At 41.5% G+C, this 15,724-nt stretch overlaps 2 protein-coding genes across 11 annotated transcripts in view; one reads left to right on the top strand and one right to left on the bottom strand.

The window, feature by feature from the left end:
* Smurf2 (SMAD specific E3 ubiquitin protein ligase 2) overlaps positions 1-5,654 on the top strand; it is a 116,392-nt gene extending 110,738 nt beyond the window's left edge. For all 5 annotated transcript variants that reach the window (XM_029567613.1, XM_029567611.1, XM_008841606.2 and 2 more), the window contains 3 exons: positions 377-578; positions 1,897-1,972; positions 2,282-5,654. In XM_029567613.1, the coding sequence (XP_029423473.1) occupies positions 377-578; positions 1,897-1,972; positions 2,282-2,381 (378 nt within the window). In that variant the 3' untranslated portion in view covers positions 2,382-5,654. The remainder of the gene's footprint in view (positions 1-376; positions 579-1,896; positions 1,973-2,281) is intronic.
* Positions 5,655-7,389: 1,735 nt separating this feature from the next.
* Positions 7,390-15,724, bottom strand: part of Cep95 (centrosomal protein 95) — a 37,076-nt gene continuing 28,741 nt past the window's right edge. For 3 of the 6 annotated variants that reach the window (XM_029567614.1, XM_029567615.1, XM_029567616.1), the window contains 9 exons: positions 15,089-15,228; positions 13,999-14,211; positions 13,117-13,246; positions 12,273-12,442; positions 12,103-12,177; positions 10,654-10,806; positions 8,419-8,565; positions 7,889-7,960; positions 7,390-7,649 (listed from right to left, as the gene is read on the bottom strand). In XM_029567614.1, coding sequence (XP_029423474.1) covers positions 7,458-7,649; positions 7,889-7,960; positions 8,419-8,565; positions 10,654-10,806; positions 12,103-12,177; positions 12,273-12,442; positions 13,117-13,246; positions 13,999-14,211; positions 15,089-15,228 — 1,292 coding nt within the window. In that variant the 3' untranslated portion in view covers positions 7,390-7,457. The remainder of the gene's footprint in view (positions 7,650-7,888; positions 7,961-8,418; positions 8,566-10,653; positions 10,807-12,102; positions 12,178-12,272; positions 12,443-13,116; positions 13,247-13,998; positions 14,212-15,088; positions 15,229-15,724) is intronic. The other 3 variants (XM_008841600.3, XM_008841602.3, XM_008841603.3) reach the window with 2 other exon arrangements.

Raw genomic sequence — 15,724 nt, 5'->3', positions numbered from 1 at the left:
TGTATTTACTCCCAAGTCTCAGTTTCTGTCCAATCTTTTAAAATTTTACCATTCTATTTTGAAATTGCAGAATTTCCACGATTCTGTTATCTTGTCAATTTTACCACAGTGACTCTCAGACACTGGGAAGGGGACCTGCAGTGAACAAGTGCCTCTGGAGGTTTGAAAAGTACAGATTCTGACTGCCACCCACACATAGAGAATTAAAGTCTCTTGGGCATAGGCTCTGTTGTGTATATTTTTTAAAAACTTTCCAGACAATTCTGTCTTATGCCACCAATGAGAACCCTCACTGCAAATCTAAAGTTCTGCGATGAGGGGTTGGAGGCCTGGCTTTGGTCTCCACTGGGTTACCACTTGTGTACTATTTCAACAGCTCATTATTTGTGGACTTGGCAAGATAGATGTGAGTGACTGGAAAGTCAACACCCGGTTAAAACACTGTACACCAGACAGCAACATTGTCAAGTGGTTCTGGAAAGCTGTGGAGTTTTTTGATGAAGAGCGGCGAGCACGCTTGCTTCAGTTCGTGACAGGCTCTTCTAGAGTGCCTCTGCAGGGCTTCAAAGCACTACAAGGTAAAACTGTGGGGGACAGACAGGGACCAGGCATGAGCAGGGGTGGGCGAGTGTAACTGCTATATACTGATGTTTATAGACCAAGTGTTAAAAACAGATTTGTCTTTTAACTGTTTCATGTCTGTAACTCATGCCACCGTCCCTTCTTTCTTCTCTTGTTCCCTTCCTGAAAGACTTTTCTGTGGGTTCTCTGATTGTAGTGAGTGCCGCATGTCAGGTGGAACGTGCATGCTGATACTCTGCCTCTCGTTTTCTGGTCCCCTTGCTTTCTGCAGGGAAGCTGTCCACTTCCGTGGTCACATCTCACCCTGGCAAAACCTCTCCCTACCTGGGCTGCTCCTGCTTTACTTACTTTTAATAGAGGCGGCATGGATTGTGGAAGCCATCTGTTTGGTCAGAGTCCTTTAATGATTGCATGGCTTCAGATTATTGATTTACAGCCTTCTTCCAGGTTTATGAATTATTTTCTATGGAATAGCTGTGTAATTTTTGGATTAGTTGGTAACATCACTAATGATTGTGATGCTTCACTGGGTGGCAGTTACTTCCTTTACCTCGAAGTTTTTCACTTTCAAAGCTGCTGGTGAGGGTGGAAGATAGTGTAAGACTGGTACATAATTCATCAGTGCCGCCTGCAGTGAGCACGTGAAAGCCCTGGGCCAACCTTCCTTTGAGCTGTGCTCCCCTCTGTTTGGAGAGCTGGAGGTTGTATTTCTCCTGTTTCTGTACAGATTATGTGTGTTAACTGAAATGTATCTGTAGACTGCGCTCAGTTTGAGTCACAAAACCTACATTTGCATTAGGCTGTCATCCTTTTGAGTATGATTCAAATTGTGTATTTTAGGCATGGGAACATATGCCTGTCATCCCCAGCACTCTAAAGGCTGAGGCAGGAGGGTCTTGAGGCCAAACAGGTCCTAGCTTAAAAAAAAAAAAACAAAACACACACACACACACACACACACACACACACACAACAAAGCAAACCAAAATGTATATTTTATCTTGCTTTTGCCCAAGTAATTTCCTCCTCATTCTTTTGGGATATATTTTTCTATAAAAGACAAATTGGCAAAAAGATTTTAGTTACAAACTTTCTCAAATTGAAATGCTAACTTATTGAGACACTTGGCCTTATCCAAGATCAGTTTCAACCTTGAAGACCTGGATTCTTTTCCTGTTGCCCTGAGGTATCCTGAGTGGATTTAGGACATTGCCTACCCCCAGATCCTGTGGTTTATGTACCAATTGATTCTGAGGTTCCGGAGATGGACACATGTACCTGCAGTGATCTGACCCACATTCCCTTCACTGGCAGGTGCTGCAGGCCCACGGCTCTTTACCATACACCAGATTGATGCTTGCACGAACAATTTGCCAAAAGCCCACACTTGGTGAGTTATTTTCATAGCTTTTTCTCCATCAATGTAGGTAGGTGTTCTGTACAGATTTGACTTTTTGTTGACTATTCCTACTAGTAAGAGAACCTTTAAATGATAAGCAACTCTTTTTAGTGATTTAGAAGTTAAGATTATTCAGAAATTAGCAGGAAGGCTCCAAAGTGGTAATCTCCACTCTAGAGGAATCACCACTTTAGTTTTCTGTGTGCCACAAAGAATGCCATGGCTGTACAAATACATACTTGCCGAGTCAGTTTACTTATTCTTTTAATGGATTATAAAGTCTGATTTGCTTATTCACAGCTTCAATCGAATAGACATTCCGCCCTATGAAAGCTACGAAAAGCTCTATGAAAAGCTGCTAACAGCCATCGAAGAGACATGCGGATTTGCTGTGGAATGATGAGCTTCGAGGGCTTTCCCAGAACTCTATTTATACCCCTCACTGACAGCCTTCTTTTAGCAGCACTTCAAAGAATGCTGAAGTACAGGACACTCCCCCTTTACAATGTAGACACTGTGAGGGGAAAGGACAATTTTAAAATTCCTTTTCAAGGAAAAATAAAGGTCTTTATGCTTTGCCATGAGGACACACTCAGCTGCTACTTAAAATTAATACCTTGAACCTAAAGAATGCTGACTCCCTGCATTTCCAGAGTCAGGCAGTATTCTACACTTAAAGACTACTATTTTTATAAAAGGTAATCTATTCAAATCGCTTCACAAACTCAAGTATCACACACATCAGGACAACTCCAGCAGTCGTTACAAACCACATTTCATTTCAATTGAATACATGATTTTGAACAGCTCCTGTACTTGCTCTTTGTAAATGAAATAAAGTTATTTTGAATTATCCCACCTTTGTAAACAATTGGCTAAAAGAATTGTTACCTTTAAGAAAACTAAGCCATTTACATGTTTAGTTATGTTTTTTCTACAGCAGAGCATTATATTTTGCATTATGTGGGTCAACCTAGCCTAAGTGGGTTGTTTTTATATTTTTCAAGTGTGAATTCCTTGGAAATTCCTAATGCAACCATTTAAAATTAGTTTATTTGCTACATTAAGATGTGTTCTGTTTTTAAGACTTTTTAAAAACCTAATGTTTTTTACTTGAATCAATAGGATCAGGTATTTTTGGATTGACTTTTCATCTTAAATTGAAATACTGCATTTTTGTAGCTTCTTGAAGCATGTGATGGGATGGAATTTTCGTTCTTTGCTGGGTCAGTTTGTCTTTAATATATATACTATTTTCTATAAACCAAAGTCTCTAGTAAGTGCATCTAATTTAAAGTTTGTCACATAAACCATCCTGAAGCTTTGCTTAGCTGCCTGCTGATGATTTTACTCAGCTAAAATTATGAAAATTTTTGCTCTAAAGATTATTTAGCAAGCTTAGAAAATCCTGCTTTTACCTCACAAGATGAACTGGAGGTAGTTCTGGGGATGACGGGTAGGGAATGTGATAGCTAAAAATGAGTGAAATCTATGATGACACATACTTGTCAAGTCCCAGCACATGGAAGCTGAGGCAGGAGGAGTAAAGCTCAAGTTCAAGGCCAGCCTGAAGTACACAGCAGATCCTACATGTCGCACCCCCCTCCCAACCCCCAGGAAGAGTGACTGTCGCTATTGTATGAATTACTTTAAAACTGGAATTAATTTGAAGTGGGGTCCTGGCTGCCTCAGTGCTTAGTATTCAGGCTGAGCTTTCAAGGTGTACAACATGTCCCATGATGTTCAGAAGGCAACCAAAATTCTGGGACAAGGGATTGCAACAATCTAAAGTACAGGTAGATTTTAAAAACCAGTCATCAAAAAGATGCACTATTTTTAAAAACATCAATGTGAAATAAGAATAGCAACTTCTGGTGAGATAGAGAATAGGCCTGTGTGTTCTGTTTCATGTGATACAGTGGACTCCTGTCTGTTCTTGAAACCAAAGGGGTCCTCAGAGGTGCCTGAGGGGTAAGGGTCTGAGGAGAGACAAAGGGCAGGAAGGCACGGTTAGTGTTTGAGCAGGATCCTCACCCCATCCTCCAGCCTTCCCCAGAGCAGTTGTCTTTCCCTTCTGGAAATTGAATTCTAAGTACGCATTTGGGGGGTGGGGGGATAAAAGGAGACTTTGCTGCTTTAAAAAAGTGGAGGACTACTTTTGTAGTTTCTTAGTATTTAAGTGTATTTTGTTTGGCCAAATTTGACAACTAAAAGTCATAGCTGTAACTGTGCAGTGACTTTCTTCTCAGACATTTTGTTTTTCCTGTTCTTAGTAGTACTGAAGAACTTTTTGAAATGTACAGAAATAGTTTTCGTGCCCTTTGATCACCAGTCCTTTTCAGCTTCGGGGATTGCACCTTGTTGGTTGCAGGTCCATCTCTCTACTAAAGCACTAGTGCAGTTCGTACCTACTTAACCAAACCTTTCCTAACAAATTGACTGACATCCTATAGATAAGCCAGGCAGCACATACCTGTAATCCAGCATTTGGGAGGCAGAGGCAGGAGGATCAGGAGGTTAAGGCCAGCCTCAGCTGCATAGTGAGTTTGATGCTGGCCTTGGCTCCATGAGGCCCTGCATTAAAAAGGGAAAGGAGATCATAACAAGGATTTGGTAATATGAGATGCCACTCCAGTTGTTTTCATGAAGAGCGTAAAGCAGGCAAGTACCATCGCTTTGTGAGTGCCTTTTAACTTTGTAACAGTGACTTCATACAGCTTTAAAGTAGGTCACCCTGTGTAACACAGATGTGACATGAAAACATGATTTAGATTTCAACTTCAAAATTGTATTACCTGATTACTGCCAAATAGGTGCTAAGCAAACAAAACCCCCCAATGCCATTGAACTTGGACTTCCAACTTGTGTTTGTTTCCACATGGCCCTCCTCCCTGGCTTTTTCTTTTCCTTTCTCTAATTGTGTTATTTCAGATACGTGGTGTCACTCCTCATTCTTCTAGTCCCTTACCATTATAAATGCTTAGTATGAGCACTGGTTACTCTGTAGAGCTCATATGCAGTACAGAGCCAAGTTTGGGTTCAGAGGGCCTGCCTGGTTTCTTGGTGTAAAGAGTTTTAAAATAGTGCTGTGTATAGTGTACATTTTGTTTTGCAGTTTGTTGCCCTGTATTTCTTACCAAGTCTTCCTACTCCCTACTTCCTTGCATTTCCAGTCAAGAGCACAAATTTCTAAATACAATGTAATTTGCTTTCTTTGAAAACACTAAATCTGCTTTGAACTTCTGGTGCATTGGACTGACTACACTGGTGGGAGTTCGAGATGCCTCCAGCCACCTTCAGGGTGCGTGTGGTGGAGCACCTTCCCGCTTGCCTTTCAGCTGCAGCTTCCTGTCAACGGGTGCCATTTGTGGTATTTAACGTTCTCACGTTAGGATGATGATTGTACCAAATGCTGAGTTGTTTTTATTTCTAGATGTAATTAGTTCACTTTATGTAATATTCTTCCTTCTCTCAAACTGACTTTAAAAACAAAGTTTTATCGTTTTCATTGTATGTGTATTTATTACAGAATGTTTTAGCTTTGATATTCTTTGTATTTTCACTCGCTACATGAGCTTTATCAATAACATCTGTATAAATGGTTTTTAAAAATTAACTATGTATGTGCCCATGCTGAAGTTGAGCAATAAAATGAATGCTGTTTGCACTGTCACAGCATCAAAAGTTTTTAAGAATATTGAATTTTTAATTTTTTTAAGAAATAAGTATGTTTGGCTTTTCAAAGGCTGATAGCAGGAAAAGGAGGATGCAGGTCTCTTTTGAGCCCAGTCATTGGCAGGTGAGCTCTTCTGTCATGACAACCTGCCAAGTTTCCAGTGCTTGTGGGGTTGTGAGGCAGTGGGATTTTGAGCTGTCTACAGTTAGTGGAAAAGTGTAATGTATGTCTATAACCAGGTCTGCCCAGGGTCTGCATGGCAGAGCTGTGGTGGATAAAGGACCTAACATTTGCCAGCATGCCTTGGTATTGAGCAATAAAAATCCTTAAAACGAAAAGGTGAGCTTGGGAGCTGAAGACATGGCTCCAGTTAAGAGCACTGGCTGCTCTTACAGAGGACCTGGGGTTCAGTTCCCAGCACCCACATGGCAGCTAGCAACTGTCCATAACTCCAGTTCCAGGGGATTGGATGCCCTCTTCTGGCCTCTGAGGGCACTGTACACGTGGTACATATACATACATGCAGGCAAAACACTCATACACATAAAATCAAATGAAATATATATCTAAATATATTTTCATGGAGAACTTAGTTCCTTTTTCCCTAGAAGCCATGGGTATTAAAGGTGTATGATTCCCAAATCATAAATGCCAGTTGATGAAAGTACAGCTAAACACAAGTAGAAAAAGGAACATGTGCTTTTTTTTCATCTGGAATGTGGCCTGCATGAGTCTCAACACAGAGGCTATAGAATGGAACATCTGGGAAAGGCAGTGGGAATAGCAGTGGTGTATTACAGTTCAGACAGTCCCTGGTGACTCGCAGTTACAGACACTTTATCCAGTCTGCAGGGCAGCTGGATGCTGTCTTGGTCCTGGGCGTTTTAAGACTTTTGTTGACCTTCAGCAACAGGCTTCAGGAGCTGGCTATTCAACCAAGACTTGCTACCTGGCAGGACATATTGGCACACAACTTTAATACCAGCACTCAGGAGGCAGCAACAAGCATACCTCTGTGAGTTCGAGGCCAGCCCAGTCTACATTAGTTCCAGGACAGCCAGGGGCTACACACAGTCCCATCTCAAAAAGAAAAAAAAAAAATTTCTGGGGGCTAGAGCTCAGTGGTTAAGAGCTGGCTGTTCTTGCCCAAGACTGGGGTTTGAATCCCAGCACTCACATGGCAGCTAACAACCATCCATAATTCCAGTTCCAGGGGATCCAACGCCCTCTTCTGTCCTCTCTGTGGGCACTGCATGACATGGGTGCACTAACACACCTGCAGGTGTAACACTGATACACATAAAATAAATTTAAAAATCTTAAACTGGGTGTGGTGGTGCACTCCTTTAATCTCAGCATTTGGGAAGCAAGTGGATCTCTTGTGAGTTCCAAGTCATAGTGAGTTCCAGGCTACTTGGGGCTACAGGAAGTCCCTGTCTCAAAAAAACAAAACAATCTAGATAGGCTGACTAGACCCTAGTGGATGAACTTGCACTGAGGAATGTCTGGGGACACTAACTTAACTTGATAGGCCTTAACACAAATGACAGAATTCATGAAATCCCACAGAGGCAGCACACACCACTACAGGAGGGTGTGGATAGTGAAGGGTATAAAGATGGTTAAGGTGTTGTACAAAAATTCAATAAAAATACAAAAAAGACTTTCCGAACTTTTAAGAAAAGTTTATTTAAAAAGAAAACTAAGTGTAGATAGGCATTTTTTAAAAAACTGTCTTTTAAAAAGACTACTGGCTCAGTTCTAACTCCAGCCATATTATAAAGGCTCTGGAAACATCATCTATGAAGTCTGGCCTCTTGGTAAGGGATTTTTACTGTACTGGAAGGAAGCCAGCTGCAGCCGAGCTTTGAAGCGCTCAGCCTCCAATTCCTGGAAGAAAGCATCGTCGTCACTCTGTGTTATCATGTACTGCAGCTGCTGGATTTCCTTCTCCATCTTTGCTCTGAGCTCTCTCTTCACCTTATGTAATGTCTAAAAGAGAAGTGGTATCATCCTGTGACTCATAACACTCATCCAGGCCTCATCTATTTTTATCCCCTCCACCTACCAGCTCTTCCAACAATTTTAATAATTCAGTAGTGCTTCTTAGACCAGAACAGCTAAAGTTAAGCTTATTCAAGGCTTTAAACAGAGATGGATTTTCTTACTAGTATTCTCTCCATTACTTTAAAGTTATAATACAGTTGGTTAATTCCTGTCCTGTTTATTACCTGAGCCTGGGATTTCTCTCTGGCTTTGAGTTCCTGATGTTCCTGTGATATGGCTTCTGCCAGCAATGAAAACTGTTGATGGGGAAGGAAAAAAAGTCATTATTCTTATACCTAATACTGTTTTAAATATTAATAGAAATAGCACAACACACATCGTACACTATGGCCAGACACTAGCTTATTTCACCTTAAGTTTCTGTCTTAGAAATGGGATCAGTGTAGGGGCTGGAGAGATGGCTCAGCGGTTAAGAACACTGACTGCTCTTGCAGAGGACCTGGGTTTGATTCCCAGCACCCACACGGGAGGATCAGATGCCATTTTCTGATCTCTGCGGGCATCGCACAACATGGGTGCACCTACCTACTGCTCATACACGTAAAATCATTTTTTTTTAAAAAAATGGGATCAGTGTTAACTGTACAGCAATTCAAAGCTCTGCACTAATGTGCAGACTCACTGGCAATGGATTAAGCCAGTTTAACAGGTGGTCAGGATCAGGCACACTGTAATGTCAGCAACACAAGCCCACCTGGTCCTTATAGTAGTTCTCCATCGAGTCCAGCTCATTCTGGTGCTGTCTCTTTTCTTCACTGCGCTTCTCTTTGGCATAGTTTCTTAGGTCTCGTAATCTTTGCTTCTGAATTTGTAAACCTTCTTCAAACAGTTTCTTAAATATCTGTCAGTTTATCATAAAAATAAATTTATGTTGCACTTTCATTGAGAAATTTAATAACTGCTGTGTAAAGTACTAGGTTTTTGTAAATTCAAAGCTATGTAACATAGCAGTTTGAACCATTTCCAACACACCCAAAAGCGCCACACCCACCAGTAGTTACTTTCCATTTTCCCCTTCCCTCAGTTTGTGGAAAGGAAAAAAAGTCTGTTCCTATGGTCCTTATTTTTTTTGAGACAGGGTCTTTCTGTAGCCCTAGCTGGCCTAGAATTCACTATGTAAATATTTTGTGGATTTGTCTATTTTGGACATTCCTTACCTTGGCATTTTTTTTGAAGACTACACTGTTACGGTATATATTAGTTATGTCATTCTTTATCAATATTCTACTGTATAAATATAAATTTTGTTCATCTTTTCATTAGTTGGTAGATATGGTATTTCTCCTTTTTTGGCTATTATATGTTTGCTATGAACATCTATGTAGAGGTTCTTATGTAGATATATATGTTAATGCTATACTGCATTCTGGTAACCTTTTAAAGAACTGCTGGACTTTTCCAAAGCAGTTACACCATTACACAACCCCACCATCCGTGCAGGAAAGCTCCAACTTCTCTGTCTTCACAATCTCTTCTTTATCTTAGCCGTCCTAGTGGGTGTGAGTGCTGTTGGTTGTGATTTTAATTTGTATATCCCTGCTGACTAGTGGTGCTCAACATCTTCTCATGTACCATATATTCTTTACTGCTTTCAGAAAATAATTCCGAAACAAATGCTTCTGCACTTAAGTTCATATCCAGGGGCTGGAGAGATGGCTTAGCACTGGCTGCTTCTGCAGAGGACCCAGGTTCAATTCCCAGCACCCACATGGTAACTCAAGTTCCAGGGGATCCGACTACTTCTGACCTCTGTGGGCATTGCGCACAAGGGTGCACTTGTATACATGCACTCACACACATGAAATATTTAAAAAACCCCAAAAAGTTCATATTTGAAGATGAGGGGGTCAATGTTTGGGCAGGCAACCCCCATAAAGCAGCTGTTGAACAGGTTTTGATATGCCCAGAGTTGTCTTCCCTTCATAAGAATTCTTGCTAAAACTGCTGCTAGACAGCTGTGCATTCATTACCTGTATTAGCTCCCAAAGCCTTAGCGTTGCCTTCCCAAGTAAACGTTTCGGAATATTTGATCCAATTTAACTATGATAAAGTTTTACTATAGAAATGCAGTTTACTGATAGTTTGGGGTCTCCAAAACTTAGTTAAGACAGCCCAGCTGTTCCTATTTTCCTTATTTTTTTTCTTTGAGACAGGGTCTCCCTGTAGCCCCAGCTGGCTTGGAATTCACTATGTAGACCAGGCTGGCCTTGAACACACAGAGATCCTCCTGCCTCTGCCTCCTGAGTGCTAGGATTTGCCACCACACCCTGCTATATATTTCTTTTTTTTTTAATATTTATTTATTTTTGGTTTAAAAATTTTTATTGAATGTTTATGGTTTCCATATAATATAATTTGAAGGTATTCAGATCCTCCCACCTCCCCTTACTGCCCCCCACCTAATTTAACGTACTCATATAAATGTATATGTATGTATATAGACTCTGTAGGTCTTATGTATATTATGTATTGTATATATGTACAATACATATTACGAATATATACATAAGGCCCACAGAGTTAATTTGTGTCCCCAAATGTCCTTCAGTGTGGGTTCATTCACTGGAGCCTGGTTAACTTATTGAGTCACATCCTTTAAAGAGACTGATTCTCCTCTTCCCACCGCTTTATTTTAGGTGGATTCTTACATTGTACAAACATACCTTAATTCCAGTCTCTTGCAGTATGTTCCCAAACCCCTAAGGTAGTTGTACTGGAGGAATATCTATGTGTAGGAAGTCAGAGGAAATTAAGATGAGGCCATAAAGACCAAGACTAGATGGCAATGCACAGCTGAGTAATGTACATGTTGTCAATGGCCGTCATTAAGACTTGCAATCCAAAATGAGGTAGAGTCTAGACAAAGAAATTGGTCTTGAAACATCAACACAGATCACCATAGCAAAGCTAGACAGAAAGGCACACGTACCATTTCTTCCCGGGTTCTCATTCTCATCATCTTTGCACGTAACTGAACTCTATAATCATCATAGTATTTCTGGGCACGAACAGTTTGCTGTCGATTTTCTTTTATCTTTGATTGAGTCAACCTTTGTCTACGAATGCGGTCCTTGAAGTCTTGCTAGAAAGGAAGGACAGAAGAAGGGATGAAGACAAGCAGAAGGTGTGACGTGCATGTTCACTCTAATCCCCTCAACTCTCCATCATGAACTGTAGGCTGACCATGCAAAGCCAGTGGCCTATGGCTTTGGCCATAGTATAAGAGACCACTGGCCTGCAGAAGCCCTGCAGCCTCTGCAGCTTCGTCACCTAGGTCTGAAAAGCAGCACTGACAGATCCCACTTTGCAGAGAGCAGACAGGACCCCAAGTACCCTAGAACCTTGGGGGGGAGGTCTCATCTCCCTTCTCCATCTGTAGTCACTAAGCCATACCTGTCAGTTAAACCAAAGTAGGAAAACAGCACTGAGACTTTCAAGCAAAGTTTGTGTCATCAAGAGTATTTAATTAGGCCCACACTAAGGAAATTCAATGATCCATGACAAAGTAGGGAGAGTGAAATGAGGCAATGTACAGAAAGCCTCCAAGTCAAGTGTTCTTGTCCACAGGAAAGAGCCACAGACAGTTCTTTTGAAGCAGCAGGGTTACAGTTTTCTTTGCTTCTCTCTACTCCACACTCAGCCAAGGCCTTTAAAGTACTCTCCTTTGGCAGACTGAACTCCCATTTCCCTTTACTATCCTGATCGGGGACAATGTTAAGTATGAGTTCCAATCCAAATTATAATGGAAGCTGGCTTCAATATAACTTACTATGACTTCAGCTGCCTGCTTGGGATCAGAGAAAACAGGAGAGGGCAAAAAGCACAACTACCTGGTGCCTAGAAGGGTCCACAGAGGTGTGGAGACAGAAATGGGTTAAAATCTCAACTGCACCTTTTGCTCATTTTAGCCGGGGCAAGTCACACAACATCTGAAAGCCTGGGTTCTTCATTTCATAGACACCATTTCTAATTTGTTACTATAAAGGTGGACTGAAAACTGCCATATGGCAGTAATAAAGACTATTCTGCCAGTCACTGGAGGAAGTATTTTTCAGAGTTGTCTTTGGAATGCAGTTTTGGGTTAAAGTCCTAGATGCTCCTTCAGGCAAGTGCTACAACAGTCTGTGCTGCCTAGTGGGAACAAATAAAAGAGTCTAACTACTAAGCTCAAAATTGTACTTCCCGCTGGGCGTGGTGGTGCACGCCTTTAATCCCAGCACTTGGGAGGCAGAGGCAGGTGGATCTCTGTGAGTTCAAGGCCAGCCTGGCCTACATAGTGAGTTCCAGGCCAGCTGGGGCTACAGGGAGACCGTCTCAAAAAGATCAAATAAAAAAAAAAACCCACAAAACTGTACTTCCCAGCTTGTTCTTGACATACCAGTCTCCTGTTCTGCTCATACTCCTTCTTGCCAAGGGCAGTGAGGAGGTCATGCCTTTTCAGGGATTCTTCTATCTTTAAGGGGGACACAAGGCAAGAAGGTTAATGCTGCTCTTCAAGCCCTCCCCGTCTGGTTTATATTCTCACACTTCAAAAGGACAGTAACTTACTTCATCCTGGAATTTCTTCTTGGAGTGGTTTTCTCTATATGCCTCTTTTTTGAGCTGTTCAACCTGTGCAATTTGCTGTTTCCACATTTTGGTTAGTGTTGGGTCAGACACATAGAGAAATGGAAAGTACTCCAGCATAAGGGGCAGGAGACTGTGTTCACTGACTTTTACTGCAGAAAAACATGAGATGCTCATAGTCTGACCACTTGATGAGAACCCTCACCCTCCCTGACAGCATTATGCTGACCCCAAAAAGAGCCATTCCAAATGTATTTGCTACTCTTACATTCCTCCTTTGATCAGAGTAAGCCAACTACTGTTGAGGGTGAAGACAAGCTGGATAGTTCAGACTAGCTAGTCCTGACGAGTCCATTCTAACTACTGAGCTGCCTCAGTGCCTGTGGATAGAAGCTTCACTTTGAAAACAGAAGAGTCTTCAGCCTTTCTGGGAGGCATATGGTTGGAAGAAAAAGGCTCTTACAGAGCCTAGTTGGAAGCCTGGCATTTCTCCTGACCTCCTTTCCTCACACTGAGGCTCTAACCCATTGGCACCAACTGTCCAGCCTACAGAGGCTGGGCAGCCATCTGCTTGCCTTGGTGCATCGCCTGCTAAATTCCCAGAAACCAACCAACCAAAAAAGGCAAGCAGACCAAGAGAACAGAGAGGCTCAACCTGGAGCACTGGCATGGCCTGGCATTCCTTTAGTTCCACAGATGACTCTGTAGATGTTTCACATCTAAGAATTTAGTTCTCTACAGAAAACTAGCCTATACGGCAGTGATAATGAGCGCTTTCTTTCAAAGGATGCCAGTTTTCCACAAAGCACAATTTTGTGGTCCTTACTTGGAGCTGTTTTATTTGACTTCAAGAGGCCACCTTTTGGACTCTGAGCTGTGGTTTTCCTGGAGTAAATCTTCTGGGGCTGACTACGTTTTGGAGTTCTGTTAGGAATCACTTCTTGGTATATTTTTTCCTTAGAGGCAGATGTAAAACAGGAGTAAGAAAGAGGTCTAACAACTCTTATACAATCATCTCAACGTTGCATATTGACAAAAATAGCTGGTATCTTTAGCCAAACCACCTTATTTCTAATTTTTTTTTTGGTCTTTTGAGACAGGGTCCCTGTAGTCCCAGCTGTCCGGAGCTCACTATGTAGATCAGGCTGGCCTTGAACTCCGCCTGCCGCTGCTTCTCAAGTGCTGGGACTAAAGGCATGCAGCACCACGCCCGGCTTTCTTCAAATTTTAAGAAAAATATTATTTTATGTGTATGAGTGTATTGCCTGCATGTATGTAAGTACACCCATGTTGTGCAAGGCCCACAGAGGTCAGTAGAAATCGTTGGAGTCCCCTGGAACTGGATTTATGGATCGTTGTTAGCCACCATGTGGGTGCTGGGAATTGAACCCAGGTCCTCTGTAAGAGCAGCCAGCACTCTTAACTGCTAAGCCATATTTCCAGCCCCTTCACTAACCATCTTTTGACAGGCTCAGAGTTTCTCACAGTATGTACAGAGCACTTGGGTTCCTATTTCCCTTACTCCTTTGTCTATGTCTCCATCATATTTTAACTCATTATTAAGTTAAGTAAAAACCTTTGAAGGCCAAAGAAAGTTTTAGGCAGAAAGAAAAACACTAGACTTCTTTGGTACCATTTCTGGCTGTATCTAAGCAGCTTGACTAGTCCCAAAATAAAGGAAACTCTATGTCACGAACTGAAACCCCACCTTTCCTAAAAGCAAAGCTAATAACCCAGGCCCTGTTGGTTTTCTTCTTTTAAAAAGATGATCTGTATTTTTCACTGATCTGATCAAGTGACACTTATTACAGCGGAGACTTCTACCCACTGGTTCCTCCTTGTCGTCATTTGTCCCTCCAAGTCCAATGTTCTCTTGAACTTTATTTTTAGTAAGTTCCCTTTCAAATGCTTCTGTTAATGCCTAGAAAAAATAAGGTCATATAATAGTATAGTTGCTAAAAAAACATATACAAGTTCAGATGAAGAGAAAAAAATAATCTAGACTCCTACCCTAAAAATGTCAAGTTCATTCACCATTCTAGAAGTTTTTTATGCTGTTTTATAAATACATGTTCTAACAGATATGGCTGTTCTCACAGGTTTTTGTCATCATTATGATACTCCTCTGAGTGAAAGTTATGAAGTTATATCCTAACTGTGTATGCTTGTGTACACGTGTGTGTATATGTACTTGTGTCTTCATCAATCACTCTCCATCTTCTTTTCTGAAACAAAGGTCTCTCACTGAACCTGGGGGTGAAACTCAGGTCCTCCAACCTGCACAGCAACCCCTGAGTATCACTATTTTAAGACATCTGAATTAACTCCAGTTTTCACTGTAAACAACTAAGTGTTCTAAATTCATGCATTTCAAAATCTCTGTTCCACAGCAGAATCTTCCTTGGTAATCATACCAGTCTCTGATGGAGCCCCGCCACATCCTCTAATGAGCACTTTCTCATTTTCTCTATAATACAAGTGACTCGTTACATTTAATCCACCCTAATTCCCTTTACCTTTGAAGATCTGTCTGAAAATCTCAACCCGCATGGCCTTCTTCTTTCTTAAGTCTACTGAACACTGACCAAGTTATCTTGATAATTTCATGACTGTAATTTTCTGTTCCCTAATGGGAGCATAACGCTAGATCACATAACTCTTCTGCCATCCATTCAACTCAACGCATAGTGAACACACTTTAGACCTTTGGTCAATGGCATGAAGGTCACTGTAGCATCTAATTTGAGGGGATACGGTATCACCTGCTACCCAACAGTAGTCAGGAAAGGAGGACGTACCTTTGCTCGGAAGTGGAGAATATCTGTTCCTTTTGCCTTGCACTGCCTTCTTCTCTCTGTCTGTAATTGTTTGTGTTTGTTTGCTGAAGATGGAGACAGTGAATGGGACCTATAAGGTGGCTTTCTGAACATGGAAAGTTCTGCAACATAGAAAAACCATTTATCATAAGTTCCTAAGAGTCAGAAATGTTAAACTAGAAACCAAACAGTTGGTTCTTATCAAATCCAGAAAGAATCAAAATGACAAGTTAATGTCATTTTACGTATAGTCATACCAAACAGACACACATACATAAATGAGGACTGTTAGGGGCAGGAGAGGTAAAGTGCTTGCTGCACAAGCATGAAGCCCTGAGTTCAGACACCCAGCACCCATGCAAAAAAACAGCTGTGACAGTGTCTATCTGTAACTACTGTTAAGGGTGCAGAACTCAATGCCAGCCAAATCAGGATTCAGTAAGAGACCCTGTCTCAAAAAGAGCAACTGAAGAAGGCCCTGATGTTGAACTCTGGCCTCCACATGCATGTGCATACAGATGCACATGCACCCCTCCATGTGTACACATCCACATGACCTTACACAATAAACACACACATACACTTAAAATGTTTACTGTTTAAACAAGTACTTAGGCT

This window comes from Nannospalax galili, unplaced genomic scaffold (assembly GCF_000622305.1).
Source record: "Nannospalax galili isolate Female #2095 unplaced genomic scaffold, S.galili_v1.0 scaffold661, whole genome shotgun sequence".
NCBI classification, from domain to species: Eukaryota; Metazoa; Chordata; class Mammalia; order Rodentia; family Spalacidae; genus Nannospalax; species Nannospalax galili.
This window is presented reverse-complemented; position numbering and strand designations above follow the sequence as displayed.